This window comes from Ahaetulla prasina, chromosome 1, assembly GCF_028640845.1.
Source record: "Ahaetulla prasina isolate Xishuangbanna chromosome 1, ASM2864084v1, whole genome shotgun sequence".
Classification (NCBI taxonomy): Eukaryota; Metazoa; Chordata; class Lepidosauria; order Squamata; family Colubridae; genus Ahaetulla; species Ahaetulla prasina.
Window position 1 is genome coordinate 362,541,431 of NC_080539.1, and position 15,105 is coordinate 362,556,535.

The 15,105-nt window shown below is 42.0% G+C and overlaps 1 protein-coding gene across 2 annotated transcripts in view; it reads left to right on the plus strand.

The window, feature by feature from the left end:
• ATP8B3 (ATPase phospholipid transporting 8B3) overlaps positions 1-15,105 on the plus strand; it is a 137,712-nt gene that overhangs the window by 62,973 nt on the left and 59,634 nt on the right. For both annotated transcript variants that reach the window (XR_009152748.1, XM_058163367.1), the window contains exons 7-14: positions 24-96; positions 2,785-2,855; positions 4,952-5,034; positions 5,397-5,555; positions 10,011-10,099; positions 13,027-13,220; positions 13,595-13,803; positions 14,903-14,931. Coding sequence is in view for 1 of the 2 variants with exons in the window: in XM_058163367.1 (XP_058019350.1) it covers positions 24-96; positions 2,785-2,855; positions 4,952-5,034; positions 5,397-5,555; positions 10,011-10,099; positions 13,027-13,220; positions 13,595-13,803; positions 14,903-14,931 (907 nt within the window). In the remaining variant the exon portion in view is untranslated. The remainder of the gene's footprint in view (positions 1-23; positions 97-2,784; positions 2,856-4,951; positions 5,035-5,396; positions 5,556-10,010; positions 10,100-13,026; positions 13,221-13,594; positions 13,804-14,902; positions 14,932-15,105) is intronic.

Below are 15,105 nucleotides of genomic sequence, written 5' to 3' on the forward strand. Positions count from 1 at the left end.
ATTTATCTTTCCCATATTCCCAGTTTCTGCAAAATGAAATGGTGCGATATACAAGTGGGTGATATCGTTTGCCTCCACAAAGATAGCTTTGTACCGGTAAGAATTTGTCTTTTCCTGTCTTAATCAAGGCTGCCCCCTTAAAATTTTAAGTTCTCAAGAGACAAAACCATGGTTATTACCTACAATTGAAGAATGGACACTCAAAGTATCAAATTTGGCAGATATGGCAAAAAATTCTGCTTACTTGAAAGACTATACACAAGAAAAATATATTTTAGAATGGAAAATGTGGATTGATTATATTCAAAATAAGTATCAGATAAAAAAATATCGAATAGCATATGAGTAAATTTAGGAAATATTTTGTATTAGATTTATTTCTGAAGGAGAGGGGAATTGAAAGTGTGATTATGTATGGAGTGACTAGAGATTATAATTTAGGAATTATTTTGGATTATGATTGTTAGTTTTGATACCCTGCATTTTGTTCTGGGAAGTCGGGGTGGGGGTAAGGAGAGGGAATTGGGGGTTGAGGGTAGAGGATGGAGTGATGGTTAATGTACAGGGATTATTGAAGATGTATAAATATAATTAATGTAGGGTCGGGTCTGTCCAGTTACCACTTTAGAACGGTGGGGAGGGAGAAAAGAGGAGACAGTAGGAGGTAGGAAAGAGGAGAAGAGGAAGGAAGAGGGGTAGAAGAGGGAGAAGGAAGGTGTAGGGTGGAGGGAGGAGAGGATGTAGATAAGAGAAGGAGAGGAAGGTCTGGAAAGTAGAAGAAGGTAGAAGAGGGAAGAGTGTTAAAAAGGGGGGTGGTGACTGGGCAAGCCCGACTAATTGTATATAACTGTACATTGGATGAGCTGTTTGATATGATTGTAAAAATAAAACTTTTTTATGAAAAAAAAAAAGAGACAAAACAATGGTTGAGCTTCTATCAGGACTGTTTTGCTTTTCCAGCAAGTTGCCAAGGTTGAAATGAAAGACCAAGATTAGAGGCGGGCACCAAATTTCCTTGACATACCGAACAAACAAAAAAATTTTTTGTGAGATTATTTCAAGAGTGGTTAAAATATTGAGATCCTAAAAGAATCTGCTGCCACTTCTAATTGTGTCAGTTCCATTTCGGTTCGGAAGAGAAGAGTGGAGTTTTGAAAACTTTTATGTTTGCAAATCTCCATCTTTAGATTGGATCCAGGGGTTGAAAGGGAATGTCTTTTGTCATATAGAGGCTTGTGTGAAATTGCTGATGGAAAAGGGCAGGTTTTAGAATAGAATAGAATAGAATAGAATAGAATAGAATAGAATAGAATAGAATAGAATAGAATTTTATTGGCCAAGTGTGATTGGACACACAAGGAATTTGTCTTGGTGCATAAAAGAAAAGATACGTTCATCAAGGTACAACATTTACAACACAATTGATGATCAATATATCAATATAAATCATAAGGATTGCCAGCAACAAGTTATAGTCATACAGTCATAAGTGGAAAGAGATTGGTGATGGGAACTATGAAATGATTAATAGTAGTGCAGATTCAGTAAATAGTCTGACAGTGTTGAGGGAATTATTTGTTTAGCAGAGTGATGGCCTTCGGGAAAAAACTGTTCTTGTGTCTAGTTTTTCTGGTGTGCAGTGCTCTATAACATGATTCCCACTGTCTGTTTGCACAGTGATGTTGTTTTGTGTATAACTGGACCTGAAATCATGAAATCCATCCAGGCTGCAGTCTAGACGGTTACAATCTACATTTTAAAAAATCTTGTTTTTTAAAAAAAACCTTCCCCCAAAGATGGAAATATTTTATTTATTTATTTGATTTTTGTTCTGCCTGTAATTTTATTAGTCATTCACAGTGAATAAATACATACCGTAGGGGTGAAATGCTACCAGTTCAGACCGGATCGCTCAATCTGGTAATGATGGTGGCGGCTGGTTCGGAGAACCGGTAGCAAAAATCTCTGCCCCCCACCCCGCCCCAGCTGAGCCGTGCGATCATCAGAGTTTTTTTTTTAACTTTTAAAAGCATTTTTTCTTCGGCCGAAAAAATGCTTTTAAAAGTTAAAAAAAAGCCTCTGATGATCGCACGGCTCAGCTGGGATTGTCAGGACCCTTTTAAAACCATTTTTTCTTCGGCCGAAAAAATGCTTTTAAAAGTTAAAAAAAAGCCTCTGATGATCGCACGGCTCAGCTGGGATTGTCAGAACCCTTTAAAAGCATTTTTTCTACATTTTTTTCAGTCAAAGAGGTTGTAGAAAAAATGCTTTTAAAAGGTTCTGGTGATCAGGCAACTCAGCTGGAATCATCAGAACCCTTTAAAAGCTTTTTTTCCTCTGGCGATCCCAGCTGAGTTGCCTGCTCATCACAGGCTTTTAAAAGCATTTTTTTAACAAATTTTTACAAACTTACATTCATAATGGAGTGGACAGCATCAGAACTTTGGAACTGGGTCATAAGTACTTGGGGGAGATCCATCGTAACTTTAAGCAGTTGCTAAACAACCAGTTGTAAGTCGAGACTACCTGTACTAGGTATATAATTTAAGAGAAGTTTTTTTTTAGCTTTATTAACCATATTAACCTAAGATACGATTTTGTTGGAGATGTAATAACGACAATGCTTCGTTAAAACATGTTTTTACAAAGACTTAAATTTATTAAGCTTTGACAGAAAGTAGTGGATAATGTAAATGTGACAAAAGCCAAATTTTTCAGAAGCGGGATTGGAAGTTGCTGGCTGTGTTTGGGTTTATCAACAAAGCTCTCTGCTTTTTTCCCCAGGCTGATCTTCTCTTACTCTCCAGTTCAGAACCAAACAGCCTCTGCTACGTGGAGACCATGGACATAGATGGGTAATGCCTTTGCTTGTAATTTTTAAAAGAATGGAATGGAATGGAATGGAATAGAATAGAATAGAATAGAATAGAATAGAATAGAATAGAATAGAATAGAATTCTTTATTGGCCAAGGGCCTCTGGTGGCTCAGCAAACTAAGTCTATGTTATTAACACAGCTGTTTGCAATTACTGCAAGTTCAAGTCCCACCAGGCCCAAGGTTGACTCAGCCTTCCATCCTTTATAAAGTAGGTAAAATGAGGACCCGGATTGTTGGGGGCAATAAAAGTTGACTTTGTATATAATATACAAATGGATGAAGACTATTGCTTAACACTGTGTAAGCCGGCCTGAGTCTTCGGAGAAGGGCGGGATATAAATTCAAATAAAAAAAAAAGTGTGATTGGACACAAAAGGAATTTATCTCCAGTACATAAGCTTTCAGTATACATACAAGCAATAAGTGATAAATCATGATCATAGTCATCATAAAAATACATTTATCATAAATCATAAGATACAACACTTAGTGATAGTCACAGGATACTAAATAAGCAATCAGCATAAATCATACTAGGATACTAAGTAAACAATATAAATCGTAAGATGCAAGCAACGAAGTTAGGGTTTGATTGCCCTGTCATTATACACAGAACACAAACCTTCTCAAAGACTGGCTGGGGAATTCTGGGAATTGAAGTCCATACATCTTGAAGTTCCTGAGGTTGAAAAACACTGATATAGATTTTTTCACACATCAAAGGTGCTCTTGGATAGTGGATAGAATAAGGGCAATAAAAATGATTTTGATACCAGTTAACCAATTATTTAGTTAAGGATGATTTCAACTTGTTTCATTCCTGGGATAGGGAATAATTGAAGAGAATGTAGGAAATAATTTTGGCAGGACTCATGCCCTGGTTAGATGCCAGTAGAGGAACATGTTCAATTTATTAATTTAAATAAATTAATTTTGATGAAATGGCTGATGGTTTATTTGCACACAGGAATACAGGTAGTCCTTGACTTACAGTACAGTTGAGGCCAGAATTTCCATTGCTATGCATGGTGGTTGTTGAATGAGTCATGCTTAATTTTATGACCTGTTTTGCCATGGTTGTTAAGTGAATCAATGTAGTCATTAAGTGAATCCCTCAGTCATTAAGCGACTCCAGCTCCCCGCCTTGACTTTCCTTCTCAGAAACTGGCTGGGAAGGTCACAAATCGCAATCCCATGGCCCAACGACACTACCACCATCATAAATACATGCTGGTTGCCAAGTGGCCATACTGATAGTCCTCAACTTACAACAGTTCACTTAGTGACCATTCAAAGTTACAATGGCACTGAAAAAAGTGACTTATGACCATTTTTCCACACTTATAACCGTTGCAGCATCCCCGTGGCCACATGGTTTACATTCGGATGCTTGACAATTGACTGACATTTATGACGTTCGCACTGTCCCAGGGTCATGTGACCCTCTTTTGCGACCTTCTGCCAAGAAATCAGATTCACTTAACAACCAGGTTACTAATTTAACAACTGCAGTCATTCGCTTAAGAAATGTGGCAAGAAAAGTTGTAAAATGGGTCGAAGTTCACTTAATGAATTTCTCACTTAGCAAGATAAATTTTGGGCTCAATTGTGGTTGTAAGTTGAGGATCACCTGTATTTTCATCACATGACCGTGGGGGGATGCTACATCGGTCAAAAGTGTGAGGACTGGTTGTCAGTCAAGTTTCTCAGTGTCATTTGTAATCTTGAACACTGAATAAAAAATTGCAAGTTAAGCAGGGGTCTCCAACTCGGCAACTTTAAGCCTGGAGGACTTCAACTCCCAGAATTCCCCAGCCAGCTTTGCTGGCTGGGGAATTCTGGGAGTTGAAGTCCACCAGGCTTAAAGTTGTCAAGGTTGGAGACCCCTGAAGTTAAGGACCACTGTAGAAATCCAAAGAAAGTAGCACATATTCCCATCACATCCCAGCCTTCATTTAAGAAATGTTCTCCGTTAAATTTAAATTGAAACAATACAATACAATACTACAATACATAAGCACCACTCATTTTCCAGTTTTTAAACTGACTCACGCTCTGCTTTTTTTTCTTCAGAGAGACTAACTTGAAATACAGACAAGCTCTCCTGGTAACACATGAGCAGCTGACCTCCACGGAGAACATGGCTGCCTTTGATGGTCAGTGTTTCCCCTAATCCTTCCTTTTCATTTTCAGAAATGGTTCCCTGAGATTAGTGGTTTCGTTTATGATTAGCTTGGTTCTGCTGGGGTTTTACACGATGTAAAGAATGCTGTAATTGAATTCTCTTCCCTTTGCTATTTAAGTTTTGACTTTATAAATGACTTTAGAGATACATTTCACGGAGGGAAGTGTGCTTGAAAATTAAAAAAACAACAACACATATCAATCCTGGTTGGAATAAAGGTATCATTTTAACATGACTGCTTAAGTAGGTGCTGGGATTGCAGGAAAAAGAGGGTTTCTTTTCAGAGGAGAAGCAGGTGAGCCAGGTTCTCATCTCTTCTTTCCAACCGTCCAGGTGAAGTGGTCTGCGAAGAGCCAAACAGCCGGTTACACAACTTTGTCGGTACCTTAGAATGGCACGGAGAGAAATACCCTCTTGATTGTGAGAAAATCCTGTTGCGTGGCTGTAGAGTACGTAACACAGAAGTCTGCTACGGCCTTGTTATTTATGCAGGTAAGTGAACAAGATCAGGCTGGCTTTTAAAGGAATCAGGGTTGGAAGGGATCTCTGAAGTCATCTAGCCCAACCTTGCTGCACAAGGCAACATCTTGATGCAGCTCCAACAATGGAACTTTTGAAATTCAGTGCCCTTGTGGCAACGTGTCATTGACATATCTCTCCAGCAGGAAAAAAATCTGTCTGTCTGTCTGTCTGTCTCTCTATCTACATCTATCTGTCTATCTATCTATCTATCTATCTATCTATCTATCTATCTATCTATCTATCTATCTATCTATCTATCTATCTGTGTGCCTCACTTGTGGGGTGCCGCAGGGGTCGATTCTCTCGCCCCTTCTGTTCAACATCTATATGAAGCCGTTGGGTGAGATCATCAGTGGCTTCGGGGTGAGTTACCAGCTGTACGCTGACGACACTCAACTGTACTTTTCCACCCCGGGCCACCCCAATGAAGTTGTTGAAGTGCTGTCCCGGTGTTTGGAAGCCGTACGGGTCTGGATGGGGAGAAACAGGCTCAAGCTTAATCCCTCCAAGACGGAGTGGCTGTGGATGCCGGCATCCCGATTCTGCAGCTGATTCTGCAGCCGCAGCTGACTGTTGGAGGCGAGTTATTGGCCCCAAAGGATAGGGTGCGCAACTTAGGTGTCCTCCTGGATGAACGGCTGTCGTTTGAAGACCATTTGACGGCCGTCGCCAGGAGGGCCTTCCACCAGGTTCGCCTGGTTCGGCAGTTGCGCCCCTTCTTTGATCGGGATGCCTTGTGCACAGTCACTCACGCGCTCGTTACCTCTCGCTTGGATTATTGTAATGCTCTCTATATGGGGCTCCCCTTGAAGTGCACTCGGAGGCTTCAGTTAGTCCAGAATGCAGCTGCGCAGGTGATAGAGGGAGCTTCGCGTAGCTCCCACGTAACACCGCTCCTGCACAGGCTGCACTGGCTACCTGTGGCCTTTCGAGTGCACTTTAAGGTTTGGGTTACGACCTTTAAAGCGCTCCATGGCTTAGGGCCTGGGTACTTACGGGACCGCCTGCTGTTACCGTATGCCTCCCACCGACCCGTACGCTCTCACAGAGAGGGACTTCTCGGGGTGCCGTCCGCCAAGCAATGTCGGCTGGCGGCCCCCAGGGGAAGGTCCTTCTCTGTGGGGGCTCCCACACTTTGGAACGAACTTCCCCCAGGCTTACGCCAAATACCTGACCTTCAGACCTTCCGCCACGAACTGAAGACACATCTTTTCATTCGCGCGGGGCTGGCTTAAATTTTAAATTTTAAATTTTAAATTACATAAATTTTATCGATTTTAAATTTTTTACTAATTTTAAATGGGGTTTTGGTTTTTATAAATTTTTAAAGTTCTAGGCTAATTATAATAAGTTTTTTAATTTGCATTTTAAATTGTATACTGTAGTGTCTGTATTTTATTGTTGCCTGTACACCGCCCTGAGTCCTTCGGGAGAAGGGCGGTATAAAAATCAAATAAATAAATAAATAAATAAATAAATAAATAAATAAATAAATAAATAAATAAATAAATAAATAAATAAATAAATATCTATCTATCTATCTATCTATCTATCTATCTATCTATCTATCTATCTATCTATCATCTATCAACCATCTACCTACCTAGCTACATCTATCTGTCTGTCTGTCTATCTATCATCTATCTATCTATCATCTACCTACCTACCTACATCTATCTATCTCTCTGTCTCTCTGTCTCTCTGTCTCTCTCTCTCCTCACAGTCAGGAGGTTGTGAGTTTGATCCTAGATAGAGGCAGATGTAGAGTCTCCTGCTTGGGCAGGGAGTTGGACTAGATGACCTGCAAGGTCCCCTCCAACTCTGTTAATCTGTTAAATCTATCTATTTATCTATCTATCTATCTATCTATCTATCTATCTATCTATCTATCTATCTATCTATCTATCTATCTATCTATCATCTATCTAATCTATCTATCTGTTGTGGCCTGCCAGCAGCCAGCAGAGCTGGCAGAGATTCGGACAGTGAAGAGGTTGGGAAGGAACGTGGGCCAGTCCTAGAGTCTGGGGAAGGCTTGGACAAGGGCTCTGAGTCAGAGGCAGAGAAGAGGCCAAGGCCATCTGGTAGTTCTTTGCTGCCTCTGGAGTCTCCGGAGTCTGACATCAGCGAGGCAGAAGAACAGCGGGAGCCTGTTCGCAGTGTGCGCATGCGCAGAACTGCCAGAAGACAGGAACAATTAAGAAAACAGGGTTGATTTGGGAGTAAGGCTTGGAGATGATTTTTATAAGATATAAAAGAGAAGCCAACGGGACATGAGCTTTTGCAGGAAGCAATTAGTTCATCTGGTCGGTAAAAGCTTTGGGAAAGTTCTGTTTGACTAATTGCGTGTGGCAATTAGTTCTCTGGCAGCATTCCAAGGGAGATAAGGTGGGGGTTTGTAAGCACTCCCCTGAAAGACTGTTTGAGAAGCCTATTGGACTGACAATGGCAATAATTCACAGCCATATGAATAAGAGAAGTTTGCTGGGACTAAGATTGTGCTGTATACTTTCTAAGGAAGCCTAGGTCAGAACACTATCTCTCTATCTATCTATCTATCTATCTATCTATCTATCTATCTATCTATCTATCATCTATCTATCCATCCATCCATCCATCCATCCATCCATCCATCCATCCATCCATCCATCCATCCCTGAACTTCACCTCCCTCCCTCCTTCCCCCCTCCCAAGGCAGAGTATTCATCATCCATTGATAAGTATTTCCTAAAATTTTTCCAAATCTTGCTTCTCTGTAAATGTCTGTCTTGCTGTCCAGAGAAACAAGAAACAGAATTGTTTTATCTTCTCTTCAGCAGCTGCTCAGAGACATCTGAAGGAGAAAAGGTGTTGGATTGTGGGAGATTGAAGAGACAGAGACAGATCTTTGACGTCAAACTCTTTATTGCAACAAGCAATAACCCACAACTGTCTCTCTGACAGCTTGCCCTTTTATAGGGAGCTGTCAGATGGCTTAGCCAATCGGAATAAACTATTTGTCCCGCCTAGACCTGAGTGAAGCCTATATTCTTCAGCTTCACTCTTTCATATGAGTATTCAACACCCCTCCCCACCTAGACAGGTCATTGACCAATCAGGAGTCGGTTTAGGTGCATTTAGGTGACGTAGGTGCGCAGGTAGGTGGGGCTTCACTCTTTCATTTGAGTATTCAACAAGTGGTGCTACAGAAGCCATTTTCCATTTTAATTGGAGATGGATTGACCAGCTTTATGACTCTAATCCAGGATTTTCCGAACTTGGGAACTTTAAGGCATATGGACTTCAACTCCTAGAACTCCCTAGCCAGCCATGCTGGCTGGGGAATTCTGGGAGTTGAAGCCCATGCATCTTAACATTTCCTAAGGTTGAGAAACCCTGCTCTAATCCTTTCTTCTCCACTCTAGACGTCTCCATCATCTTTTAAAAAGCTCCAGTCTACTTCTTCCAAACAAACTTTTCTTATGGATCACGTGCCAGCCCACTTCTGTGGCGTATTTGTTTTTCTCTGCTCCTTTTTCTATATTTGCTCTAGTTGGAAGTGTTAAAGCCACTGACTGACCATACCAGTTCACCCAGGAGTGGGCTGCTGGGGGTTCACAGGGGTTCGGAAGTACCTCTAGCTAAGATTCTGTGCAGTTCGGAGAACCCTCAAATCCCATTCCTGGCTGGCCCCGCCCACCCTACCCTGCTCCTCCCAGGAGTCTCCACGCAGCCTGTTTTGGATGCAGGTAAGTGCAGGGCACGCATGGAGGCTCAGAGAACGTGAAAAACGGGCCTACTGGAAGTTCAGGAAGGCCAGAAACAGACCTGTTTCTCGCCTCCAGAGGGCCTTCTGAGCCTGGCGAGGCTATTTTTGTCCTCCCGGAGGCTTGAAGAAAGCCTCTGGAGCCCGGGGAGGGTAACCCCCCCCCACCATGGTGCAGGAAGCTGACTAGGCCACACCTACCATGGCCACGCCCACCCAGCAACTGGGCAGAGAACCTCTTGCTCAAATTTTTGAAGCCCAGCCCTGCAGTTCATGCTATCTGGGCTCTGGATAATCTCAAATAAGATCTCTCTTGCTTCACTTTGAAACAGCTGTACCCATATCTGTGATGAGATGAAAGGCTTACAATCTGGTTTGAAATGGCTTAAAAGTTTTTAAATTAAAAATGGCTAGATAAGTAAAGGAACCTAACAACCCATCAGTCAAGATCAAATAATGTGCCAGCTCCCAACATTATTTCATAATGGAAATTGGATAGCCTGTTTGCACATATCCCCATCTGCCCTCAAACATCACCTTAAACTGAGGTGGCACAGAGCACTGAATAGTAACCAATCCAGTTCACACCTACTATGGGCATTTGGTGACTGGTTTCTCCCACTGTGGCAGCTGTGTTTATTTTGTTTTAAATCCAACCATCTCAAATGTCTCATTTCCAGGTTTCGATTCCAAAATCATGAAAAACTGCGGAAAGATCAAGTTAAAAAAAACGAAACTCTGTCATCTGATGGATCGTCTCGTGCTCTTGGTAAAAGTTCCCTGCTATTCAAGCTTTCTATGGCCAAGGAGGAACAAGAGGGATAAGAAAAGGAGGTGGTTTTACCTTGAGTAGGATGGGAATAGGAATAGAAATAGGTATAGGAATAGGAATAGGAATAGGAATAGGAATAGGAATTGGAATAGGAATAGGAATAGGCTTAGAAAACTTGGAACTCCGTCGCCTTCGACAAGACCTAAGCTTAACTCACAGAATCATCTATTGTAATGTCCTTCCTGTTAAAGACTACTTCAGCTTTAATTGCAATAATACTAGAGCAACTAATAGATTTAAACTTAATGTCAACCGCTTTAATCTAGATTGCAGAAAATATGACTTCTGTAACAGAATCATCAGTGCTTGGAATACTTTACCTGACTCTGTGGTCTCTTCCCATAATCCTAAAAGCTTTAACCAAAAACTTTCTACTATTGACCTCACCCCATTCCTAAGAGGACCATAAGGGGCATGCATAAGCGCACAAACGTGCCTACCGTTCCTGTCATATTGTTTTTTCTTTTCTTCTTCCTATATATATGCTTATACCTCCTTATATTTACCCATATATGTGTTTATTTACTATATAATCTTTTTGTATGATACCTACATATATTGTTGTGACAAAATAAAATAAATAAAATAAATTAAAATAAATAAATTGGAATAGGTATAGATATAGGTATAGGCATAGGAATAGGAATAGGAATAGGAACAGGAATAGAAAACAAAACAGAACAGAACATAAACCAAGAGGGAGAACTACAATGCAGATACAAGAGGAAAATGATACACGAGGAAAATGATACATGAGGAGAAAGAGAAACGCCCTCTAATGGCCTCCTTTATATAGACAGCTTCTTAAAGGGCAATAACCCTGCTGACTCATCCTCAGTCTTAAAGGGCTGGTCAGCTTTAAATCATCATTACCCTGACAATAACTTAATTGTCCCTTTGAATGTACACTAATCAGCATGCATTAAAATGAAATGAAAAAGCATGCAAAGGGCGTCAAAAACAGCAAGATGGCAGCAGTAAAGCCCCACTGCTTTATACCTGCGTGTGACTTTAATACGGTGAGAAAATCCAATTTTTTAAAAAAAATTTTAAAGTAAAAAAAAAAAAAGTTGGCCACGCCCATCCAGTCACATTATACCCCCCCCACCAAGCTACGCCCACCAAACCGGTAGTAACAAATTTTACATTACACCCCTGGTCATTAAGCAAACCTAGCTTCTTCCATTGACTTTGCTTGTTGGAAGGGGAAGGTTACAAATGTCTGTCCCATGACCCCGGGAAGCTGCAGCTGGCATAAATACATGACAGTTGCTAGGTGCCCAAATTTTGGTCACATGACCTTGGGGATGCTGCAACAATTGTAAGTGTGAGGACTGGTCATAAGGGACTTTTTCCAGTGTCCTTGCAACTTCAAACGATCTCTAAATCAGGGGTCTCCAACCTTGGCAACTTTAAGACTTGTGGACTTCAACTCCCAGAGTTTGGTTTTTTTTTTTTACATTTATACCCCGCCCTTCTCCGAAGACTCAGGGCGGCTTACAGTGTATAGGGCAATAGTCTCATTCTATTTGTATATTTTTACAAAGTCAACTTATTGCCCCCCCAACAATCTGGGTCCTCATTTTACCTACCTTATAAAGGATGGAAGGCTGAGTCAACCTTGGGCCGGGCTTGAACCTGCAGTAATTGCAGGCTTTTGTGTTCTTAATAACAGGCCTTACCAGCCTGAGCTATCCGGCCCTTTGTTCCTCAGCCAGCTTTGCTTTGCTTCAATTCCCAGCTTTGAAGCCAGCTTCAACTCTGGGAATTGAAGTCCACAAGTCTTAAAGTTGCCAAGGTTGGAGACCCCTGCTCTAAATGAATGGCTGTAAGTCAAGGTTCAGCTGTATAGACCAGATTCTACACCAGCCACTTTCTGTATATTTTACATTGTACTGAATGCATCCAGAAGGCATCAGATTAGGCAAGGCCTGGCATCCTCTTTTTTGATTGAGGTAGAATCTTCCCCCACTTTTACAGGGAGCCTTCAACTTATAACAGTTTGCTTAGTAACTGTTCAAAGTTACGACACTGAAGAAAGTGACTTATGACCATTTTTCATACTTACAACTGTTGCGGCATCCCCATGGCTATGTGATAAAAATCCAGATGCCTTGCAACTGACTCTTATTTATGACGGTTGCAATGTCCTAATGTCATGTGATCCCCTCTTGCGACTTTCTGACCAGCAAAGTCAATGAGGAAACCAGATTCACTTAATAACCGTGCTACTAATTTAACAACTGGAATGATTCACAAATGTGGCAAGAAAAGTCGTAAAATGGGGCAAAACCCACTTAACAAATTAAGGCCATAGAAATTTTGGCTCAGTTATGGTTATAACCCGTGCGCTCTCACAGGGAGGGACTCCTTAGGGTACCGTCAGCCAGGCAGTGCTGACTGGCGACGCCCAGAGGGAGAGCCTTTTCTGTGGGGGCTCCCACCCTCTGGAACGAACTTCCCCCAGGTCTTCGTCAACTTTCCGACCTTCGAACCTTTCGCCGCGAGCTTAAGACACATTTATTTATTTGCGCAGGACTGGACTAGAATTTTAAATTTTAATTTGGTTTTAATGGGGTTTTATTATTTTTATTGCAATTTTTAACATTTGGCTTTATTTAATAAGTTTTTTAAGCTGGTGTTTTATTCTGTATTTATATGCATGTTTTATTAGGCTGTAAACCGCCCTGAGTCCCCTGGGAGATAGGGCGGTATATAAATGTGATTAAATAAATAAATAAATAAAAAATATAAGTTGAGGACTAACTGTATTTGGAGATGCTGAAGGCTGGTCCTGAGTTTTTCCTTCACAACCCTTCTTCAAACTAATCCAATGCCATTCTTATGGTTCCATGTTTCCATAGATCACAGTCACTCTCCTCCTGACCTCCTTCGGCCTTGCCATTGGCTCAGGGATATGGGCCACCAAGTTCTTCCAGGAACACAGCTACCTTTTTGCCTTCTACCACCACACCAGTCCAGTCAGCTACGCCTTCTTTGCATTCTGGGGATTCCTCATCCTCCTCAGCTTGGTCATCCCCATGTCCATGCTCATCACGTAGGTTTCAACTCTTTCTTTTCTTACAATAGAGCAGGGGTGGGGAGCCATGATTCTTTTATGACTTGTGGAATTCAACTCCCAGAATTGGAAACAGGTGAGTACAGTAACTGGAGCATGAAAGAACTTGAATAGGATGATAAGCCGTATGGACAGACCCTATAGCTAAAGATCTCTCAGCTTTGATTCATGAGGACTAGCATCATTTCTCCAGAGTTTGAAAGCAGAATCTTCCCCAGTCCTTCCTGGAGATTTGAAGGGTTGAATCCGGGCTTTTTTCACCCAGATCTGCTGGTTAGATCTTCTTGTCCAGGCAGAAAAAGGAGTGTGATATCCCATCTGCCTTCCTGATCGTTGTTGTCCTTCTTCCCTAGGCTTGAATTTATCTACCTGGTCAACAGCTGTTTCATCAACTGGGACACGGAGATGTATTATGCAGAGAAGGACACACCTGCCAAAGCTCGGAGCACAAGTCTGAATGACCAGTTGGGGCAGATCGAATATATTTTCTCAGACAAAACAGGCACTCTGACCCAGAACATCATGACCTTCAAGAAATGTTGTATCAACGGAATCATCTATGGTAAGGTTGACCTGGAAATGAATGGATTCAGAAAGCAGGCAAATGTACTGGTCATTTTAGAGTGCTGAGATTTGCAAACACTTGAATTAGCTGGAGTAATAGAATACAGAATAACAGAGTTGGAAAGGACCTTGTAGGTCATCTAGTCCAACCCCTTACCCAAGCAGAAAACACTACACCAGTGATGGCTAACCTTTTTGCCCACCGGAAGTTGGGAAACGGGCCATTTCTGGCCTCCTGAGGGCCTCCCAGGGGGTTGGGGAAGGCCGTTTTCACCCTCCCCAGACTCCTAGAAAGGCTCTGGAGGCTGGGGACAGCAAAAAACGGGACTTCCAGTCCCACCAGAAGTTGGCAAACAGGCCATTTCTGGCCTCCGGAGGGCTTCCTAGGGGGAGGGGAAGGCCGTTTTCACCCTCCCCAGACTCCTAGAAAGGCTCTGGAGGCTGGGGAGAGAGAAAAACGGGCCTTCCCCACCACCCTCTGAGGCAGGAAACAGCCTGTTTCCCTACTTCTGGTGGGCTCAGAAGGCCCAGCTGGCCGGTGCGTGCATGTGCGCTGGAGCTGAGCTCGTGTGCCTTCTGATATGGCTACACGTGCCACCGGTGGCACACATGCCATAGGTTTGACATCACAGCCCTACACCATTTCTGACAGATGGCAGTCCAGTCTCTTATTGAAAGCTTCCAGTGATGAAGCTCCCACAACTTCTGAAGGCAAGCTGTTCCATTGCTTGACTCTCACTGTCAGAAAATATCTCCTTAGTTCTAGGTTGCTCCTCTTCTTGGTTAGTTTCCATCCATTGTTTCTTCTGGTGCTTTTGAAAATAAGTTGACAACCCACCCACCCCTCTCTTTTTTGGCAGCCCCTGAGATATTGGAACACTGCTATCATGTCTCCCCTGGTCCTTCTTTTCATTAAACTAAAAGAATTTAGTAGAAATATCAGATTTGAACTGCCAGAGTACAATTTGCAATCTTCCTTAGAAATCAGGGTTTCTTGAACTATTATGTGCATGTTAGATTTCTAGGATGTGCATGTTCTTAACTTCCAAGCAGTCTTTCCTTAATATTCTCTTTCTCCCATTTTCAAATATTTGTAGGTTCAAGCAAGACTGAATGCAAATCAATGGTACGTCACATGTTCCCACTCTAGATCTGCCTGTTCTTGTGGCCATACGAAAGGGATTGCACTCTAGCAATCAAATGAACCTTCCACCAGCTGGTGGCAGGATTGTACCACTGCATTTATAGAAGGAAAAGAATTTTCTCAATCAAATGCCTTCCAGAAACTCATCAACCCCAT